This window comes from Ornithorhynchus anatinus, chromosome 1 (genome assembly GCF_004115215.2).
Source record: "Ornithorhynchus anatinus isolate Pmale09 chromosome 1, mOrnAna1.pri.v4, whole genome shotgun sequence".
Lineage (NCBI taxonomy): Eukaryota > Metazoa > Chordata > Mammalia > Monotremata > Ornithorhynchidae > Ornithorhynchus > Ornithorhynchus anatinus.
Genome location: NC_041728.1, coordinates 132,397,874 through 132,419,610, shown reverse-complemented (window position 1 = coordinate 132,419,610; position 21,737 = coordinate 132,397,874). Strand labels below are relative to the sequence as shown.

Here is a 21,737-nt window from a genome sequence, read left to right as displayed (position 1 = left end):
TCGCCAACACTTGCCGGTCTCACCTTCACAACATCGCCCACATCCGCCCTTTCCTCTCCATCCAAACGGCTACGGCGTTAGTACATTCGCTCGTCCTATCCCGACTGGATGACCGCGTCAGCCTCCTCTCCGATCTCCCATCCCCCCGTCTCTCCCCGCTTCAGTCTACGCTTCACCCTGCTGCCCGGATTATCTTTCTACAGAAGCGCTCTGGGACTGTCACCCCGTCCTGAAAAATCTCCAGCGCTTGCCTGACAACCTTCGCGTGAAGCAAAAACTCCTCACTCTCGGCTTCAAAGCTGTCCGTCCCCCGGCCCCCTCCTACCTCTCCTCCCGTCTCTCCTTCTCCAGCCCAGCCCGCACGCTCCGCTCCTCTGCCGCCGCTCACCTCCTCACGGTCCCCCGTTCGCGCCCGTCCCGCCGTCGACCCCCGGCCCACGTCCCACCTCCGGCCCGGAACGCCCTCCCCCCTCAGCTCCGCCAAACTGACTCTCTTCCCCCCTTCAAAGCCCTACTGAGAGCTCACCTCCTCCGGGAGGCCTGCCCAGACTGAGCCCTCCCTTCCCTCTGCCCCTCCACTCCTCCCCATCGCCCCCATTCCCTCCTTCTGCTCTACCCCATCCCCCACCCCGCGGCATTTGTGTTTATTTGTACATAGTTAGTATTCCATTTAGTTTAGTAATGATGCGTATATATCTATAATCCTATTATTTGTCTATTTTGATGCCATCGATGCCTGTCTACTTGTTTTGTTTTCTGCCTCCCCCTTCTAGACTGTGAGCCCACCACTGGGCAAGGATTCTCTCTATCATCTGTTGCCAAACTGTACTTTCCAAGTGCTTGGCACAGCGCTCTGCACACAGTAAGCGCTCAATAAATACGATCGAATGAATGAAGCGACTCGCCCAAAGTCACGCGACTGACAAGTCCAGCGCTCTGCACACAGTAAGCGCTCAAGAGATACGATCGAACGAAGGAAGAGGCAGCGGAGCCGGGGATGAGAACCCACGACCTCTGACCCCCAGGCCCAAGCTCTCGCCGCTAAGCCACGGGGCCGGAGAGCGTGAGCCCGGGGAGCGCCTGCGACGCGGCGTGTGTGTCACCGGCCGCGTCCGTGGCTCCGACATCCCTGGATGGAGCGGCCCCGGGGGCCGGGGGGGCGATCCGTGCGTCCACGGGCCTTGACGGAGGCCGGAGGCCCGTCCGGCCTAGCGACGCCGGCCGGGACGCCGGCCGGGGCGTCGCTTGGGCCAGAAAGGACTGGCCTCTCGGGGTCCGGCCGGGGTAGGGCGGCGGACCTGGGGACCGTGGACCGCCGACGGACGGTCGTGAAGGGCCCCCCCCGCCCCGTCCCCACGGCCGCCCGGACCCCTTAGGGTCGATCAGTTATCGATCAGGAATGACGGCACCGGGTTCTCCGTCACCGGCGCGGGCGGGCCGGGATTCCTCCCCCGTGGCCGGCCCGCCCCCGAGGGGGACGTCTCCTCCGGCCGGGATGCCCGGGAGACCCGGGGATGCCCGGGACCGCCCCCGGGGAGGGGGCCCCTGCAGCCCCTTCCCTGCTTCCCTCCCCCCACCACACATATCCCGCCCCTCCCAGTTATCCTGACTTTCCCGAATTTTCCGTGCAGTCCCACGCTCCCGGCCGTGTCTCTCCCCTCTCTCCTTCGGGGCCTCAGTTCTCCCCGGGCTCGCCCCCTCCCGGGTGGCCGGGACCCCTCCTCCGGCCGGACCCACTTCCCAGCGCCGCTCTCCTCTCCCCTCCCTCCCCCCCCTCTCCCCTTCTCCTCTTCCTCTCCTCTCTCCTCTCCTTCTTCTCTTCCTTTCCCTCTCCTCTGCTCTCTCCTGTCCTCACCCTGTCCCTCTCCTCCGCTCTCCCTCTCCTTCCTCTCCCTTCTCTTCTCCCTCCGCTCTCCCTCTCCCACTCCTCTCCCTTCTCCCCCTTCTCCTCCTCTCCTCTCTCTTCTCTCCCACTCCCTCCTCCTCCTCCTCTCCTCTTCCTTTCTCCCTCTCCCTTCTCTCCTCTCCCTTCTCTTCTTCTCCTCCCTCCTGTGCCCTGCTCTCCCCGGGGGTCTGCGGCCGTGCCAGGCCCGGCGGGTCGGTGCCGCAGTGCCTCCGTCTCATTGGCATTCCTCTCTCGCCCCCCGCCCCCTCCTCCTCCTCCTCTGCGCCTCGCCCCCCGCCCGCTCGGCCCCGCCGGGGACCTGGGTGTGTGTGTGTGTGTGTGTGCGCCTGTGTCTGTGCGTGCCGGGGGGCGGGGGAGGGAGGGAGGAAAGGCAGCCGAGGCCGGGGCCGGGGCCGGGGCCGGGGCCGGGGCCGGGGAGGGGTCCGGGTGTGGGGAGGGGGCGGGTCCATCGGCGGAGCCCGTCCGCAGTCCCGGATGCCGCATGACTTCATCCTCCCTCCGGGTTCCCCGATGCTGCAGGGCTGCTCCCCCGGCCCGGCGCCCGGGACTCGGCCTCTCCCTCCTCCCCGAGCCGGCGGACCCCTCGCCCGGGCCCGGACCCCCGGGGTCCCGCCCCTCCCCGCCCCTCCCTCCCTCCTCCTCCTCCTCCTCCCGCTCCTCCTCGCCATGTCCGAGATCCTGCCCTACGGCGAGGACAAGATGGGCCGCTTCGGCCCCGACCCCGAAGGCTCCGACCTGTCCTTCGGCTACCGCCTGCGGGACACCGGCTCCTTCTTCGCCGGCAACCAGGCCAAGCGGCCGCCCAAACTGGGCCAGATCGGACGGGCCAAGAGAGGTGAGGGGGGTCGAGGGGGGGGAGGGGGGCCGGGGGGGGGGGGTCCCCTCCCCCGGGGGCCGGTCCTCACCCCGGCCCCGTCTGTCTCCCGCAGTGGTGATCGAGGATGACCGGATAGACGACGTCCTCAAGGGGATGGGGGAGAAGCCGCCGTCGGGAGTGTAGGCCGCACCCCCTCTCCCAGCCCGGCCCCCGCCTCGGCCCGGACCGCTGGCCGGCGACCGGGCCCCCCGGCGACCCCCGTCCTCGTCGTCGTCCTCGTCCCCGGAGCTGTCCCCTTCAGCACCGTGGACGCCGGGACCGCCCGCCCCCCTCCCCCTCCGCCGCGGGAGCCGCCGGGCCTGCCACCCCCCTGACCTCTGACCCCCGACTCGTGCACTTTAGGACCCGGTGGACGCGGACGGGCGAGGGTCCGGCCCCCCCCCCCCCCCGCTGCCCCCCGACCCCCCTCCCGCACGGCGCCCCCGACCCCCCCGGGTGACCCCCGGGTGACCCCCGGCCGACCCGGGGTGACCCCCGGCCGCACCTTTGCATGAGCTTCCGGCCGGTCCCCCGCCGGCCCGTCCCATCCCATCCCATCCCCGGAATCCGGGGCCACCCGCCGTCCGCCTCTTTCTAAGGGACCCCCTCGGCACATTTGTATTTTTATATCCGACTCTTTGTTACCCGAGAGCCGGCCGCGGCTCCTACATCTCGCGCGTCCCCCCCCCCCCCACCCCGGACCCCCGCGACGTCGTAGCAGAGAGTCCGCGCCCGGCGGGCCGACCCGTGGGTGACCGGCGCGGGACCCCGTCCTCCGGCCCCGGGGTGACGGAGGGGAATCCGGATCCGTCCCCCCGGCCCGCCCCCCGGACCCCCCCGCCCCCGGGGTCCGGCCGCGGGGACGCGTCCCTCTCGACGTCCGCCCGCACCGTACCCGGGGCGCGCCAATAAAGCCAGACTCGCGCGCGGGGCCGTCGCCTCCCGGACCCTCCGACGGTCGCTCCGCCCGACCCTTGACCCAGGGACCGCGGGGAAGGAGGGTCAGCGGGGAGGGGGGCGGGGGCCCGAGGTCCGGGAGAGGGGAGCGCCGGGGAGGCCGGGCCGCCTCCGGGGGGAAGCGTCCGGGCCGCGGCCGACGGCGGTTGTCCGTCCGGCCCGACGGCGGTGCACGTTCCCTGAGACGCGGGACCGCGGCCGGTCGATCCGTCGGCGGTCTCGATCGAGCTCTTTTTACGCGCGGAGCGCCGTGACGAGCCCCCGAGAGAGTCCGATCCACCAGCGGGCACGTTCCCTGAGACGCGGGACCGCGGCCGGTCGATCGGCGGCATCCGTCCAGTGCTCGTCGTGTGCAGAGCGCTGTGCCGAGCCCCCGGGGGGGCCCGATCCAGTAACGGGCGAGTCCCCTGAGACGTGGGACCACGGACTTGGGACCGCAGCCAGTCGATCTATCGATGGTATTTACTGAGCTCTCATTACGTGCGGAGCGCCGTACTACACCCTTGGGAGGGTCTAATCCAACAGCGGGCACGTTCCCTGAGACGTGGGACCACGGCCGGTCGATCGGTGGCGTTTACTGAACGCTTACTACGTGCGGAGCGCTGTGCCGAGCCCTCGGTAGAGTCCGATTCAACAGCGGGCACGTTCCCCTAAACCGTGGGACCACGGCCGGGCAATCCGGAGCATTTACTGAGCATTTACTACGTGCGGGGCGCTGTATCGAGCGCTCGGGAGAGTCCCGATAGCCGGTACCAAGCACGTTCCCTGAGACGCGGGACCACAACCGAACAGCGGTATTTACTGAGCGCTTACCACACGCAGAGCGCCGTACCGGGCCCCTGGGAGAGTCCGACCCGGTAGCAGGCGCGTTCCCTGAGACGTGGGACCGCAGCCAGTCAGTCGGTAGTATTTACTGAGCGCTGACTTTACGGAGAGCGCTATACTGAGCGCGTGGGAGAGTCCGACAGCAGGCACGTTCCCTACGACGCGGGACCACGGCCGATCGGTAGTATTTATTGAGCGCTTACTACATGCAGGGCACCGTACCGAGCCCTCGGGAGAGTCCAATCCAACAGAATTACAGCAGACACGTTCCCCACGAGGTGGGATCGCGGCCGGCCGATCATCGGTCTTTACTGAGCGCTCACCGTGTGCAGAGCACTGTGCTGAGCGCTTGGGGGAGGCCACTTGAACAAGATTTAGCGGACGACAGGTTCCCCGCCCACAGTGAGCTTCCGGCGTAGAGGGGGATGCCGGCGAGATCTTCTCGGGCATCCTCGCTGCTCGGAAGCGGGGTCGCCCTCCTCGGCGCATCCGGAAGCCGTGTAGTCAGGGGTGGAAGAGGGCGAACCGAGGCCCAGTGAGGGACCAGAACCCAGGAGCCCTGGCTCCCAGGCGGTATTTGGACCTCTCGGCCTGCGGTCTCCGTCTTTGCCAGATCGGCTCGAGAGGCCAGCGGGGCGAAGGAGGCGCCAGGATGGGCACGCGGGGCTCCGCGCTGCCGGCCGGAGGGCCCGAGGGCCGGGCCGGGTACACGGGACGGGGACGCGGGGCTCCGAGCCACCGGCCGGAAGAAATGGAGAGTCGGGACTGGTACGCGGGTACACGGGGGGCTCCGAGCCGACAGCTGGGGGAACTGGAGAGTCGGGACAGGTACACGGGGCACCGGGCTGACGGTTGGAGGAGCTCGAAGGCCGGGATGGGTACCTGGAACAGGTACGTGGGGGGTATTCTGAGCTGACAACGGGGGGGGGGGGGGGGGAACTGGAGAGTCGGGACAGGTACACGGGGCTCCGAGCTGACGGTTGGAAGAGCTCGAAGGCCGGGACGGGTACACGGGACGGGTACGTGGGGGGCTCCGGGTCGCCGACTCGGGGGAGCTTGGAAGTTCAAAAGTTTCAGGAGGGGCGAACGGCCGTGAGGCTCGGGGTGGGGGAGAAAGCTGTGGGGGTGGCGGGAGCCCAGGAGACGAGGGCCAGCGGCGCGGGGCCGGCCCGGCCCGCCGCAGCCCCACCGCACCGCTCCCCTCCCTCCGGGAGAGAAATCCAAACCCGGCCAGAGCCCGGGGAAAAGGGAGGTCGAGGGCAGGCAGGCCCTACATCCGTCGCGTTCGCCGTCGGCGGGAGGGGCGGTACGGCGGGCGAGGGCGGGGGACGGCGCCCCCGGGCCGGGCCCGGCCCTCACAGCCGGATGGCGTAGAGGAAATCCTCCGAGTCGGGGTCCTCGAGGAAGCGGGGGGCGGGCGGGGGCCCCGCGGGGGAGGCGTGCAGCAGGGCTCCTTGGGCCAGCTGCTCGGGGCTCAGCCGCCCGCCCTTCTGCATGAGGTAGAAGTAGAAGTGGAAGCCGCTGCCGTAGGACCAGTGGCGCAGCGACCAGCCGTAGCCGGGTTGCGCGTAGTGCCGGGTGCGGAAGTGGGGGGCCGCCGAGGTCAGCGAGGCGAAGAGGCCGTCGGGGCCTAGGACGCGGCTCGCCTGCCACGGGGAGGGAGGGCGGCGGGGTCATCTCCGTCCGGGGGGCGGGGGACCCCCGCCCGGCCCTCCTCCTCCTCTCTCTCTCTCTCTCTCCCCGGCCCGCCCGGCCTCTCCTCGCCCCCCCTTCTCCCAGGGGCCCACCCCTCCCCCTTTAGGCCAATTAACGGCTGCCCGTGGGCATCTCCCATCACCGTGGCAACCACGGCTGCGATCCCGAAGGGTTTCCATGGCAACAGACGGAGAACCATCTGGGCCGATCCCTTGCCGCTAGAAGGGGGACCCGGTGGGGGGATGAGGAACGCGGGGGGCCCGCGGCTCTGGGAGGGAGGGGAGTGGAGGCGGGGCGTGCGTGTGCGCCTCTGTGTGTGTGAGACCCAAACACCCCCTAATTGTGTCACCCACCAACTGGAGCCCTGCAGCCCCAACACTTCGACAGGCGGGTGACTCACCCGCCGGCTGCGAAATCCCATTCCGCGGCCCCTGCAAACCCGGCCCACGCCCTCCGAGAATCCCAGCTCGTACATGGAGCCCTTCCCCGCCTAACCTCTCGCTTCCCCTTCGCTCCATCCTTCGGCGCCATCCGCGCCCCGAACCCCCGTTACCCCTGCCGACCCCCGGACCCCCAGGCTCTCCCGTCCATATCCTCGCAGGCCGGGCCGCTTCCCCATCTCATCCATTTCAGTGTCTGTTTCCCCCATTATCTTGGAAGCTCCTTGAGGGCGGGGATTCGGGGCGTCTGCTGGGTGACCCTGGGCGAGTCACTTCCCTCCTCTGGGTCTCAGTTGCCTCATCTGTAAAACGGGGCTTGAGCGTAGGAGCCCCACGTGGCAGGGACTGTGTCCAACCTGATGAACTTGTATCTACTCCAGCGCTTAGAACAGTGCTGGCACATAGTAAGGGCGAAGGAGCACCACAGTTACTATTATTCATTCATTCTTTCGATCGTATTTACTGAGCGCTGTGGGCTATGCGCATGGAACGCACAATGGGGCAACGGAGAGAGACAATCCCTGCCCAATAACGGGCTCACGGTCTAAACGGGAGAGACGGACAGCAGAGCAGAACGGAACGGAACAAGTAGTCCGGCATTATCATTAGCAACTCCACTGTATCGTACTCTCCCGAGAGCTTAGCACGGCGCTCTGCACACAGTAAGCGCTCCGTCGATGCCTTCGCTCGAATCACCGACTGACTGAGCTGCCGGGCTCAGGTGGATCAAAACCTCGATCCAAACAACTGCTGTCGTTGGTCCTCTGGACTACTTCCTGACAGGTCGGTCCCTTTGGCTTCGGGCGCTAATTATCTCCATCTGGACAGGCATCTGATCGGAATCCGGCATCCCTCTCCCTCGGGGTTACTCATCTCCCCTGGAGCCCCTCGCCTCCTTCCCTGACCCTAAAGGGAAGCAGCATCCCTGGGAGGCAGAGGACCTGGGTTCCTTCATCCATCCATTCAGTCGTATTTATTGAGCGCTCACCGTGGGCAGAGCACTGTACTGAGCGCTTGGGAGAATACGGTGTAACAGACAGACACATTTCCTGCCCCCGACGAGCTCCCGGGCTGGAGGCGGGAGGGTTCGCCTCCTCCCCCTGCCTGCTGTGGGATCTGGGTAAGTCTCTTCACCTCCCTGTACGTCAGTTTCCTCAACTCTAAAATGGGGATTCAGTAGCCGAGTTTTGGGATCCTTTCCTTTTACGATATTTGTTCATTCAGTCATTCCTTCGATGGTATTTATCGAGCGCTTACCATGTGCAGAGCACTGTACTAAGCGCTTGGAATGGACAAAAAGGTAACAGAGACGGTCCCCGCCCCGTGACGGACTTACGGTCTAATCGGGGGAGACGGACAGACAAGAACGATAGCAATAAATAGGATCGAGGGGATGAACAGCTCATTAAAACAAAAAGCAAATAGATATGATCGAGGTGATGTACGTCTCATTAACAAAATAAAGAGGGTAATGGTTAAGCGCTTACTATGTGCCAGGGACCGTATTGAAGCGCTGGAATCGACAGAAGCTTGTCGGGTTGGACAGCTTGTCCCTGTCCCACGTGGGGCTCACAGCCTCAAATCCCCATTTTACAGATGAGTTAACTGACGCCCAGAGAAGCGAAGTGACTTGCCCAAGGTCACACAGCAGACGAGTGGCGGAGCCAGGAAGAGAATCCAGGTCCTGTTGACCCCCAGGCCCGTGTTCTAACCACTAGACCGCCCTACCTGTTCTCCCTCCTACTTAGATTGTGAGCCCCAAGGGGGACACGGACTGGGTCTGACCTGATGGACTTGTATCTTCCCCGGCGCTTAGAACAGTGCTTGCCACGTAGTAAGTGCCTTTTTTTATGGTCTGTGTTAAGCCTTTACGACGGGCGTTCAATCATCCATCCGTTCAATTGTATTTACTGAGCGCCGTGTGCAAAGCGCTGTACTGAGCGCCTGGGCGAGTACAGTCAAACAGCAGACACGTCCCCGCCCGCAACGAGCTCACGGTCTAGAGGACGAGCTGGTATGTCTCAAACGCTGTCCGAAGCCCTGCGGTAGGCACAAGGTAATTAGGCCGGGCACAGTGTGGGGCTCACAGTCTAAGTAGGAAGGAGAACAGGTATTTAATCCCCATTTTACAGTTGAGGCGACTCAGACCCAGAGAGGTGAAGTGACTTGGCCGAGATCACGCAGCAAGCCACTGGGAGAGCCGGGATTAGAACCCGGGTCCTCTGACTCCCGGGCTCCCGCTCTTTTCAGTAGGCCGCGCTGCTTCACGCAGTGCTTGACAAATAGCTCTAGCCCCCCCACCGTCACCCTCCCCCAAACCCCCTGAGGGCCCCCCAGCCCCCCAACGGCCCTCCCCCGCTCACCTCACCGAGCACTCGTCCGACGGTCCGGGCTCCCTCCGGAGACACGGTCCAGGGGTCCCGCTCTCCGGCCAGCAGGGCGTCCAAGGTCCCCTTCTCCACCACCGCGTCAAAGGCGCCGTCGGGGAAGCGCAGGTCCCGGGCATCCATCACCTCCCAGCGCAAGGTGGGGAGGTGGGCGTAGCGGGCCTGCATGGCAGCGATCACCACCGACGAGTAGTCTATACTGGTCACGTCGGGGAAGCCCCCACACAGCAGCTCATAGCTCAGGGTGCTGTTCCCGCAGCCTAAACGGGGACACCAGGAAGAACGGGGGTCACGACCTTCCACTCAAATCCCGATTCCCTCGCCGCCACTCCCCTTATGACGAATAGTAAAGCTGGTACTTGCTAAGTGCCTACTACGTGCCAGGCACCGTTCTCAGCGCCGGGGCGGCTGCAAGTCCGTCAGGGTGGACGCAGTCCCCGTCCCACACGGGGCTCACGGTCTTCATCCCCACCTGACGGACGAGGGAACTGACGCCCGAGGTCACGCAGCCGACGTGCGGCGGAGCCGGGATTAGAGCCCGGGTCCCGCTGACGTCCGGGCCCGCCACACCAGATCCGCACGCCGTTTCCTCCAAACCGGCCAATCTGCGCGGCAGGGCCTGGTGGAAAGCGCCTGGGCCCAGAAGCCTGAGGGCTGGGGCTCGATTCAGTTCGGTCGCATTTACCGAACGCTTTCTGTATGCGGGTCACTGTATTAAGCGCCCGGGATAGTACGATACAACAATAAACGTGCCATTCCCTGCCCCAGAAGAGCTCACAGTCTAGAGTAGGGGTGACCGACATCAATACAAATCAATAAAATGACAGATATGTTCATAAGTGCTTTGCTGCGTGACCCTGGACAAGCCTCTTCACTTCTCTCCGCCTCCGTTTCCTCAGCTGAAAACATGGGGACTCATTCATTCGACTGTACTGATTGCGCACTTACGCACTGTCCTAAGTAAGCGCTTAATATTTATTTCCCTTCAATACTTGTTCTCCTTCCCGCTTAGACTGTGAGCCTTATGGGGGACAGAGACTGTTTTTGACCTGATCGACCGATTCAGTCAATCGTGTTTATTGAGCGTTTACTGTGTGCAGAGCACTGTCCTAAGCGCTTGGAAAGTATAATTTGGCAACAGATGGAGACAATCCCTGCCCAGCGACGGGCTCACAGTCTAGAAAGGGAAGACAGTCGTCAGCGAAAATAGACAGGCATCAATACCATCAAAACAGATAAATAGAATCAAAGATATATACGTATCATTAGTAAAAGAGAGTAATAAATAACCTATACAAATATACACAAGTGCTGTGGGGAGGGGGAAAGGGAGGGGCAAGAGCAGAGGGAGGGATTGGGGGAATGGGGAGGGGAGGAGGAGCAGAGGGAAAGGGAGGGCTCATTCTGGGAAGGCCTCCCGGAGGAGGTGAGCTCTCAGTAAGGCTTCGAAGAGGGAAAGAGAGTTAGTTTGGCGGAGGTGAGGAGGGAGGGCGTTCCGGGACAGCGGGAGGACCGGGGGGGGGGGGGGGGGGGGGCCAGGGGCCGGGGGGGGGCCAGGCGAGAACGAGGCACAAATCTTGTCTCCACCCCAGTGCGCGGTACCTTGATTGGCACATACACAGCAAGCGCTTAACAAATACCACTATGATTATAACGATCATCCCAGATAAAGGGGTTCCTAATGAGCCCTTTGCTTCATCTCCACTGTGGATCTGGGGAGGCCAAGGAGGAAACACAAGAACCGCAAGGGCTCAGGGCCTCCGAGTTAGGAAACCTGTATTCCAAGTTCAGCCCTGCCACTGGCCTGCTGGGTGACCTCAGGCAACTCTCTTCATTCAGTCGTATCTATTGAGCGCTTACTATGTGCAGAGCACTGTACGAAGTGCTTGGAATGGACAACTGGGCAACAGATAGAGACCGTCCCTGCCCAGTGACGGGCTCACAGTCTAAACGGGGGAGACAGACAGCATAGCAAAACGGAACAAAACAGGTAGTCTGGCGTAGATATCATCGAGATAAACAGAATCACGGAGATATACACCTCATTAACAAAATAGAGTAATAAATAATATATACAAATATGCACTGTGCTGCGGGGAGGGAGAAGGGGGAATGGGGAGGGGAGGAGGGGCAGAGGGAAAGGGAGGCCTCAGTGTGGGAAGGCCTCCTGGAGGAGGTGAGCTCTCATAGGGCTTTGAAGAGGGGAAGAGAGTCAGTTTGGCAGAGGTGAGGAAGGAGGGCATTCCAGGGCAGCGGGAGGACGGGGGCCAGGGGTCGACGGCGGGACAGGCAGGGACGGGGGACGGTGAGGAGGTGAATGGCAGCAGAGGAGCGGCGTGTGCAGGCTGGGCGGTAGAAAGAGAGAAGGGAGGCGAGGTAGGAGGGGGCAAGGGGATGGAGAGCTTTGAAGCCCAGAGTGAGAAGTTTTTGTTTGGTGCGGAGGTCGATAGGCAACCACTGGAGGTTTTTGAGGAGGGGAGTGACAGGCCCACGGCGTTTCTGCAGGAAGCTGATCCGGGCAGCGGAATGAAGAACAGACCGGAGCGGGTAGAGACAGGAGGATGGGCGATCACAGAGGAGGCTGACACAAAAATCCAATGCTGTTGTTATAATTACTGTATTGTTCAGCGCTTAGAACGGTGCTCAGCGCTTAGAACAGTGCTCGGCACATAGTAAGCGCTTAACAAATACCAACATTATTAAGCGCGGACTACACGCGAAGCACTGTTCTAAGCCTTGCGGTAGACACAAGATCGTCGGTTTGGACACAGTTCATGACACTTGGGGCTTACAGTTCTAGGCAGGCGGGAGAACAGGTGATGAGGTGAGGTAGGAGGGGGGCGACGTGATCGAGCGCTTTAAAGCCCACGGTGAGGGGTTTTTTTTGTTTGATGCACAAGTGGGACGGGCAAACACTGGAGTTTTTTTTAAAGCGGAGTGACTTGTTTTTTGCAGAAAAATAATGATCCGGGCAGCAGAGTGAAGTATGGATTAGAGTGGGGGACGGGAGGTAGGGAGGTCAACAAGATTAGACTGTGTGCCCGTCAACGGGCCAGGGATTGTCTCTATCTGTTGCCGAATCGTCCATTCCAAGCGCTTGGTACAGTGCTCTGCACATAGTAAGCGCTCAATAAATACGACTGAATGAACTAATACCCAAGGAGGCTGCAGACTGTAATCAAAGTGGGACAGGGTGAGTGCTTGGATTAAGGTCGGATGGCGAGGGAAGGGTAGATCTGGGGGATCTGTGAAGGTGGGACCGACAGGATTTAGTGAGGGACCGAATAAGAGAGAGGAGTCAAGAATAACACTAAGGTTAGGGCTTGTGAGACAGGAAAGACAGTGGTGCCGTCTACAGTGATGGGAAACTCAGGGAGGAGGAGGAGGGTTTGGGTGGGAAGATGAAGAGTTTTGCATTAGCTTCTATCTACTCTGGCACTTAGTACTGAGTGCCTGGCACTGGCAGAAGCTCTTAACAAATACCACAAAAAAAAAAACAAAAAAACGGTCAGGGGGAAGGGGGGATGGCCGGTTCCCCGTCAGGGATTGACACCCGCCACTTCAGCCGGAGGGGCCTCCTATTATTATTATTATGGTATTTGTTAAGCGCTTACTATGTGCAGAGCTTACGATGTGCAGGGATCAGATTGTCCCATGTGGGGCTCACATTTTTTAATCCCCATTTTTACAGATGAGGTAACTGAGGCCCAGAGAAGTGAAGTGACTTGCCCAAGGTCACGCAGCAGACAAGTGGCGGAGTCGGGATTAGAACCAACGACCTCCGACTCCCAAGCCCGGGCTCTTTCCACTGAGCCGCGCTGCTTCTTGCTCCTAATCCCACGCCACTTGCACCCACCTCCGGTAGAGTGCTCGGCACCCAGTAAGCGCTCAATAACTACGACTGAATGAATGCGCTTCGCCACGGTCCCAGCTTCGAGACCGAAGGCCTGGGCCCCTTATCCAGCTAAGGGGTTTTTCCAGTACTTTTTCCTCCCCGCACTTGCCTTTTTTACGGTGATTCCCGGGCCGGGAGGCTCAGGCTCCGTTTAATCACTGCCGACCTCGGTAAGGGGATCAGAGGATGAGAGGATCGGGGGATCAGGGGATCGATCGGCCTCCCAAAGCTGCCTGATCCGCTTGAGCCCTCCACGCTCGGCTCCGGGAACCCGGAGCCCGTCCGACGGAGCCGCGGAGCCGAGTGCAGAGGGTGACCACGGGCTCCAAGGCCAGAGGAACTGCTCCCTTCCCCTGCTGAGTGACGCCGGGCAAGTCACTTCACTCCTCTGTGCCTCGCTCTCCTCATCCGGAAACCGGGGATAATAATCACAACGATGAGGGATTTGTTACGCGCTCACTACGGGCCAGGCACTGTACCAAGCGCTGGGGTGGATACGAGCAAATGGGGTTGGACACAGTCCCCGTCCCAAGCGGGGCTCACAGTCTCCATCCCCATTTTCCAGATGAGGGAACTGAGGCCCAGAGAGGCAAATTGACTTGCCCAAGGTCACCCAGAAGACAAGCGGCAGAGTCGGGATGAGAACCCACGACCTCCCGACTCCCAGGCCCGCGATCGATCCACTAAGCCACGCGATTCAACACCTGTTCTTTCTCCTACTTTGACCATGAACCCCATGTGAGAAAGGGACCGTGTCTCACCCGATCAGCTTCTACCTAACCAGTACAGTGCTTGGGCCAGAGTAAGCGCTTAACAAATACCGCAACAATAATAATAATAATGATGGTATCTGTTAAGCGCTTACTATCTGCCAAGCACTGTTCTAAACGCTGGGGTAGATCCAAGGTAATCAGGTCGACCCACGTGGGGCTCATAGTCTTCATCCCCATGTTACAGAGGGAGTAACTGAGACACGGAATAGGTAAGTGACTTGTCCAAAGTCACACAGATGACAGGGGTAGGAGCCGGAATTAGAACCCACAACCTCTGACTCCGAAGCCCGTGATTATTACGATCATTATGATGACGATGGGGGGCAAGAATCCCCAAAATACCCTCAACTGCCGCTCCTCCTCCCTCCCTGAATCTTCCTCCAGCTTACTTGGACGCAGGATTCTAGGATCTTCCTATGTCCTCGGTCGTCGAGAAGCAGCGTGGTCTAATAGATAATAGTGTTGGTATTTGTTAAGCGCTTACTATGGGCAGAGCACTGTTCTTAGCGCTGGGGTAGATACAGGGTCATCAGGTCGTCCCACGTGAGGCTCAATCTTAATCCTCATTTTACAGATGAGGGAACTGAGGCCCAGAGAAGTGAAGTGACGTGCCCACAGTCACACAGCTGACAAGCGGAGGAGCCGGGATTCGAACCCATGACCTCTGACTCCCACGCCTGGGCTCTTTCCACTGAGCCACGCTGCTTCTCTAAGATAGAGCATGGGCCCGGCGATCAGAAGGACCTGGGTTCTAATTCCCGGCTCTGCCACTTGTCTGCTGCGTGACCTTGCTCCCCGTGCCTAGTTCCCTCATCTGTAAAACGGAGACTAAGACGGTGAGCCCCAAGTGGGACGGGGACGGTGTCCTACCTGTTTATCTTGCACCTATCCCGGCACTTGGTACAGTGTCTGCCACGTAGTGAGCGCTTAACAAATACCATTACAAAAAAAAATACAGCAAGGATGCCAGGCCTTACCTGTTGCCATCCACAGCTCCAGTCAAAAGGGCGCCTTCTGTGCCTCCCTCTCTACCCACCGTAATGCCAATGCCTTTGGAAAATGTGACAAGCAGCACGGCGGAGTGGCTCGAGCACGGGCCTGGGAGTCAGAAGGTCACGGGTTCTATCCCGGCTAGACTACCGTGTCGGCCTTCTCTCCGACCTCCCTTCCTCCTCTCTCGCCCCGCTCCGGTCTATTCTTCACTCCGCTGCCCGGCTCATCTTCCCGCGGAAACGATCTGGGCCAGTCACTCCCCTTCTTAAACAACTCCAGTGGTTGCCTATCGACCTCCGCTCCAAACAGAAACTCCTCACTCTAGGCTTCGAGGCTCTACGTCACCTCGCCCCTTCCTACCTCTCCTCCCTCCTCTCTTTCTACCGCCCACCCCGCACGCTCCGCTCCTCCGCCGCCCACCTCCTCGCCGTCCCCCGGTCTCGCCCGTCCCGCCGTCGACCCCCGGGCCGCGTCCTCCCGCGGTCCCGGAACGCCCTCCCTCCTCACCTCCGCCAAACTGATTCTCTTCCCCTCTTCAAAACCTTACTTAAAATTCACCTCCTCCGAGAGGCTTTCCCAGACTGAGCTCCTCTTCTCCCTCTACTCCCTCTACCACCCCCCTTCAACTCTCCGCAGCTTAACCCTCTTTTCCTCCCGTTTCCCTCTGCTCCTCCCCCTCTCTCTTCCCATCCCCTCAGCACTGTACTCGTCCGCTCGACTGTATATATTTCCGTTACCCTATTTATTTTGTAAATAATATGTACATCGCCTCGATTCTATTTAGTCGCCATCGGTTTTTACGAGACGTTCTCCCCCTCGACTCTATTTATCGCCATCGTTCTCGTCTGTCCTTCTCCCCCGATTAGACCGTAAGCCCGTCAAACGGCAGGGACCGTCTCTATCTGTTGCCGACTTGTTCATTCCAAGCGCTTAGTCCAGTGCTCTGCACCTAGTAAGCGCTCAATAAATACTACTGAATGAATTCCGGCTCCTCCGCCCGTCTGCTGTGTGACCTTGGGAAAGTCACTTCCCCTTCTCTGGGCCAAATCCACCTCGTCTGTAAAATGGGGCTCGAAGCCACGAGCCCAACGTGGGACAAGGACTGTGACCAACCCTATTTGCTTGTATCCATCCAAGCGCCCAGTACAGTGCCTGGCACATAATAAGTGCTTAACAAATGCCATAATATTAATACTTATTATTAACAATAATAATAATTTTTAAAAACAGCGGTAGCTCCTCCTTCTGCGGCCTGAGATTTGGCATCTCCAAGGGGGCTCTTGTAATGTGGTTTAAAAACAGACATTTAATAAAATAATCATCTGCCCTGGGTGGAGGGGCCGGTCACTAGGTCTGCCCGGTCCGTAGCGTCGCCTAATAACGAGATTGTGGTCTTTGTTCACCGCCTACTATGTGCCAGGCACCGTACTAAGCGCTGGGGTGGATACAAGCAAATTGAGTTGGAAACAGCCCAAGCGGGGCTCACGGCCTCAATCCCCATTTTCGCGATGAGGTCGCTGAGGCCCAGAGAAGTGAAGTGACTTGCCCAAGGTCACACAGCCGACAAGAGGTGGAGCTGGGATTCGAACCCATGCCCTTCTCAGAAGGCTGACAGGGAGCCTCAAAAAGCAGCAGCAGCGGGGCTCAAGGGAAAGAGCCTGGGCTTGGAAGTCAGAGGTCATGGGTTCGAATCCCTACTCTGCCACTCGTCAGCTGTGTGACTGTGGGCAAGTCACTTCACTTCTCTGTGCCTCAGTTACCTCATCTGTCAAATGGGGATGAAGACTGTGAGCCTCACGAGGGACAACCTGATTCCCCTGCATCTACCCCAGCGCTTAGAACAGTGCTCGGCACATAGGAAGCGCTTAACGAATACCAACATTATAAATAGGCTTTCCTCGGGAAACCCGGTCCACCAAATGTACAACTACACTGCGGGCGAGGGGGATTTGTTGCTGAATTGTCCTTTCCAAGCGCGCGGCACAGTGTTCTGCACACAGTAAGCGCTCAATAAATGCGACTGAATGAATGACAGGGACAGTGAGAGTTCTTTCACTCCCCTCCTGCCTCTCTGATTGACTCTAAACTAAGGAATCAATCGGTGGTATTTATTAAGCGCTTACTGTGTGCAGAGGACTGTACTAAGCACCTGCGAGAGTACAGTATTACAGAGTAGCCTTTCCTGGGAGGGTCCCAGCTGTGGCTTCAGAAGCAGGACCCAGGACGGGGCCACCCTCACAGTCCCACTGCACTCATAATAATAATAATAATAATAATAATAATGACGTTCGTTAAGCGCTTCCTATGTGCCAGGCATAACTATACTAAGCGCTGGGCTGGATACAAGCAAATCAGGCTGGACGCAGTCCCTGTCCCACGTGGAGCTCACAGTCTTCATCCCCATTTTCCAGATGAGGTAACTGGGGCCCAGAGAATAATAATAATGATGATGGCATCTGTTGAGCTCTAGGTGCAAGGCACTGTTCTAAGCGCGGGGGAGGACACAAGGTAATCAGGTTGTCCCACGTGGGGCTCACAGTCTTCATCCCCATTTCACAGATGAGGTCACTGAGGCCCAGAGAAGTGAAGTGAGTTGCCCAAAGCCACCCAGCTGACAAGCGGCAGAGCCGGGATTAGAACCCATGACCTCGGACTCCCCAGCCCGGGCTCTTTCCACTGAGCCACGCTGCTTCTCTTAATACAGATATAATTTATCTATATTAATGTCTGTCTCCCCCTCTAGACTGTAAGCTCGTTGTGGGCAAGGGAATGTCTGTTATATTGCTGTACTACTAATAATAATGATGGTATTTATTAAGCGCTTACTATGTGCCGAGCACCGTTCTAAGCGCTGGGGGAGATACAAGGTAATGAGGTTGTCCCACGTGGGGCTCACAGTCTTAATCCCCATTTTACAGATGACGGAACCGAGGCCCAGAGAAGTGAGTTGCCCAAAGATACCCAGCTGGCAAGCGGCGGAGCCGGGATTAGAACCCATGACTTCTGACTCCGAGCTTTCCGAGCACTTAGTCCAGGGCTCTGCACAGAAATAAGCAGCGTGGCTCAGTGGAAAGAGCCCGGGCTTGGGAGTCAGAGGTCGTGGGTTCTAATCCCGGCTCCGCCGCTTGTCAGCTGGGTGACTTTAGGCAAATCACTTCGCCGTGCCTCAGTTACCGCATCTGTAAAATGGGGATTAAAACCGTGAGCTTCACGTGGGACCACCTCATCGCCCTGTATCCCCCAGCGCTTAGAACAGTGTTCGGCACATAGTAAGCGCTTAACAAGTCCCACCATGATTATTATTAAATAAACTCAGAAAGAAGCACAGAAAGAAGCTCAATGAATGCGGTTGAATGAATGAATAATAATGTTGGTATTGGTTAAGCGCTTACTACGTGCAAAGCACTGTTCTAAGCGCTGCGGGGATACAAGGTGATCAGGTTGTCCCTCATGGGGCTCACAGTCTGCATCCCCATTTTACAGATGAGGTAGCTGAGGCCCAGAGAAGCGAAGTGACTTGCCCAAAGTCACACAGCTGACAAGTGGCGGAGCGGGGATTCGAACCCACGACCTCTGACTCCGAAGCCCGGGCTCTTGCCACTGAGCCGCGCTGCTTCTCAATATGAAGGGATAGGGTTGATTGATTGGGGGGGGGGGGGGGGGGGAGGTGGCGTAGCTCAGTGGCAAGAGCCCAGGCTTGGGAGTCAGAGGTCGTGGGTTCAAATCCCAGCTCCGCCACTGACCCCCGCCCCCCGCCCCCCACACCCACTCTATCAATCAACCCTATTCATGCAGAGCACTGCACTAAGCGCCCGGAAAGCACAATACAGCAACAAACAGAGACAATCCCGACCCACAAACGGCCTTACCAGGTCAGGGCACTGTACTAACCGCTTGGGAGAGTCCAGCGTGGCTCAGCGGCAAGAGCCGGGGCTTGGGAGTCCGAGGTCGTGGGTTCTAATCCTGCCTCCGCCACCTGTCAGCCCTGTGACTTGGGGCAAGTCACTTCACTTCTCTGGGCCTCAGTGACCCCATAGTGGCAAGAGTCCGGGCTTGGGAGTCAGAGGTCGTGGGTTCCGTTCCCTCCCCCACCACTTGTCAGCTGTGTGACTGTGGGCAAGTCACTTGCCTTCTCTGTGCCTCAGTTCCCTCATCTGTAAAATGGGGATTAAAACTGTTTTCTCCACATGGGACAACCTGTTCGCCTTCTACCCCCCCCCCAGCGCTTAGAACAGTGCTTTGCACATAATAAGCGCTTATCATCACTGGGCAGGGATTGTCTCTCTCTGTTGCCAAACTGTCCATTGCAAGTGCTTAGTACAGTGCTCTGCACATAGTGAGCACTCAATAAATACTATTGAATGAATGAACCAATGCCATCATTCTCATCAAAATGGGGATTCAGACGGTGAGCCCCACGTGGGCCACCCTGCCGAGCCGGTGTCCTCCCCAGCGCTTAGAGCAGTGCTTGGCACCTAGTAAGCGCTTAACAAATACCAACATTATTATTATTGTCTCCTCCCCGGCGCTGGGAGCAGTGCTTGGCACAAAGTAAGCGCTTAACCCATGCCATCATTATTATTATAATAAAGAGGACGGTGAGGCCCACGTGGGCCACCCTGCCGAGCCGGTGTCCTCCCCAGCGCTTACAGCAGTGCTTGGCACATAGTAAGCGCTGAACCCATGCCATCGTTATTATTATAATGGAGAAGACGGTGAGGCCCACGTGGGCCACCCTGCCGACCCAATCTCCTCCCCAGCGCTTAGAGCAGTGCTTGGCACCTAGTAACCGATACCAACATTATTATTATTGTCTCCTCCCTGGCGCTAAGAGCAGTGCTTGGCACAAAGTAGGTGCTTAACCCATGCCATCGTTATTATTATAATAGAGAAGACGGGGAGGCCCACGTGGGCCACCCTGCTGACCCGGTGTCCTCCCCAGCGCTTAGAGCAGTGCTTGGCACCTAGTGACCGATACCAACATTATTATTATTGCCTCCTCCCCAGCGCTAAGAGCAGTGCTTGGCACATAGTAAGCGCTGAACCCATGCCATCATTATTATAATGGAGAAGAAAATGGTGAGGCCCACGTGGGCCACCCTGCCGAGCCGGTGTCCTCCCCAGCGCTTACAGCAGTGCTTGGCACTTTGTAACCAATGCCAACATTATTATTAGTCTCCTCCCCAGCGCTAAGAGCAGTGCTTGGCACATAGTAAGTGCTTAACAAATACCAACATTATTATTAGTCTCCTCCCCAGCGCTAGGAGCAGTGCTTGGCACAAAGTAAGCGCTGAACCCATGCCATCATTATTATTATAATAGAGAAGACGGTGAGGCCCACGTGGGCCACCCTGCCGAGCCGGTGTCCTCCCCAGCGCTTACAGCAGTGCTTGGCACAAAGTAAGCGCTGAACCCATGCCATCCTTATCATTATAATAATAGAGAAGACAGTGAGACCCACGTGGGCCACCCTGCCGAGTCGGTGTCCTCCCCAGCGCTTAGAGCAGTGCTTGGCACATAGTAAGCGCTTAAATACCAACATTATTATTATTGTCTCCTCTCCAGCGCTAGGAGCAGTGCTTGGCACATAGTAAGCGCTTAACAAATACCAACATTATTATTATTGCCTCCTCCCCGGCGCTAGGAGCAGTGCTTGGCACATAGTAAGCGCTTAACCCATGCCATCATTATTATTATAATGGAGAAGAAAACGGTGAGGCCCACGTGGGCCACCCTGCCGAGCCGGTGTCCTCCCCAGCGCTAAGAGCAGTGCTTGGCACATAGTAAGCGCTGAACCCATGCCATCCTTATTATTATAATAATAGAGAAGAAAATGGTGAGGCCCACGTGGGCCACCCTGCCGACCCGGTGTCCTCCCCAGCGCTTAGAGCAGTGCTTGGCACTTTGTAACCGATACCAACATTATTATTATTGCCTCCTCCCCAGCGCTAGGAGCAGTGCTTGGCACCAAGTAAGCGCTGAACCCATGCCATCCTTATCATTATAATAATAGAGAAGAAAATGGTGAGGCCCACGTGGGCCACCCTGCCGACCCGGTGTCCTCCCCAGCGCTTAGAGCAGTGCTTGGCACAAAGTAAGCGCTGAACCCATGCCATCCTTATTATTATAATAATAGAGAAGAAAATGGTGAGGCCCACGTGGGCCACCCTGCCGAGCCGGTGTCCTCCCCAGCGCTTAGAGCAGTGCTTGGCACATAGTAACCGATACCAACATTATTACTAGTCTCCTCCCCAGCGCTAAGAGCAGTGCTTGGCACCAAGTAAGCGCTGAACCCACGCCATCCTTATAAGAGAGAGGACGGTGAGGCCCCGGCGGGCCACCCTGCCGACCCCACCGTCCACCCCAGCGCTTCGCGCAGCGCTTGGCACGGCGTCGGCGGTTAAGCGAGGGCAGGCGGACCAAGGCGCCGGCGGCGACGGTCCGTACCGAGGACGAGGATGCGGTGTTTTGGGGTTAGGCGGGGCAGCAGGAGGTGTCGGAAGGAGGCCAGGTCCCCGAACCAGTCGTAGGGGGCTTCGCCCGTCGGGTCGCCGTACCGCCGCTCCCAGTACCGCACCTCCCGGTACTCCACGTTTTGCTCCGGCCACGGGGGTCCCGCCATCCGCCCGCAACCCACCGCACCACCGGGCCCGGAGCCCGGGGGGCGGGGCCTGCCACCCTGCCCGCCCACCCTAGGCCCGTCCTACTTACTCTCTGCCGGACACTCGGCTCAACCTTTGGGAGCCACAACTAAGCAGCATTTTGGCATTCGTGGAGCGCTTACTCCGTGCGGGGCACTGGGCTAAGCGCTTGGAGTGGACCTTTAGGCGGCATGCATGCATTTGATCGTATTTAGGGACTGCTTACTCCCTGCGGGGCACTGGACTAGGCCCTTGGAATGGACAATTAGGCGGCATTCATGCATTTGATAGTATTTAGGGAGTGCTTACTCCGTGCGGGGCACTGGACTAGGCGCTTGGAATGGACAGTTAGGCGGCATGTATGCATTT

The 21,737-nt window shown here is 59.2% G+C and overlaps 2 protein-coding genes across 3 annotated transcripts in view; one reads left to right on the top strand and one right to left on the bottom strand.

The window, feature by feature from the left end:
• The window catches only part of LOC100089260 (endothelin-converting enzyme 2), a 51,536-nt gene extending 30,144 nt beyond the window's left edge, over nt 1-21,392 (bottom strand). Inside the window, exons 1-3 of one of the 2 annotated variants that reach the window (XM_029060893.2) lie at nt 21,175-21,392; nt 9,043-9,326; nt 5,475-6,190 (exon numbers count right to left, since the gene is read on the bottom strand). In XM_029060893.2, the coding sequence (XP_028916726.1) occupies nt 5,900-6,190; nt 9,043-9,326; nt 21,175-21,349 (750 nt within the window). In that variant the 5' untranslated portion in view covers nt 21,350-21,392 and the 3' untranslated portion in view covers nt 5,475-5,899. Of the gene's footprint in view, nt 1-5,474; nt 6,191-9,042; nt 9,327-21,174 lie in introns of those variants that run through there. The other variant, XM_029060903.2, reaches the window with a different exon arrangement.
• CAMK2N2 (calcium/calmodulin dependent protein kinase II inhibitor 2) lies at nt 2,532-3,160 on the top strand. The gene is made up of 2 exons (XM_029060914.1): nt 2,532-2,741; nt 2,836-3,160. Exons 1-2 carry the CDS (start codon nt 2,573-2,575, stop codon nt 2,904-2,906), a joined length of 240 nt encoding a protein of 79 aa, XP_028916747.1. The 5' UTR covers nt 2,532-2,572; the 3' UTR covers nt 2,907-3,160.
• Nucleotides 21,393-21,737: the final 345 nt, after the last annotated feature.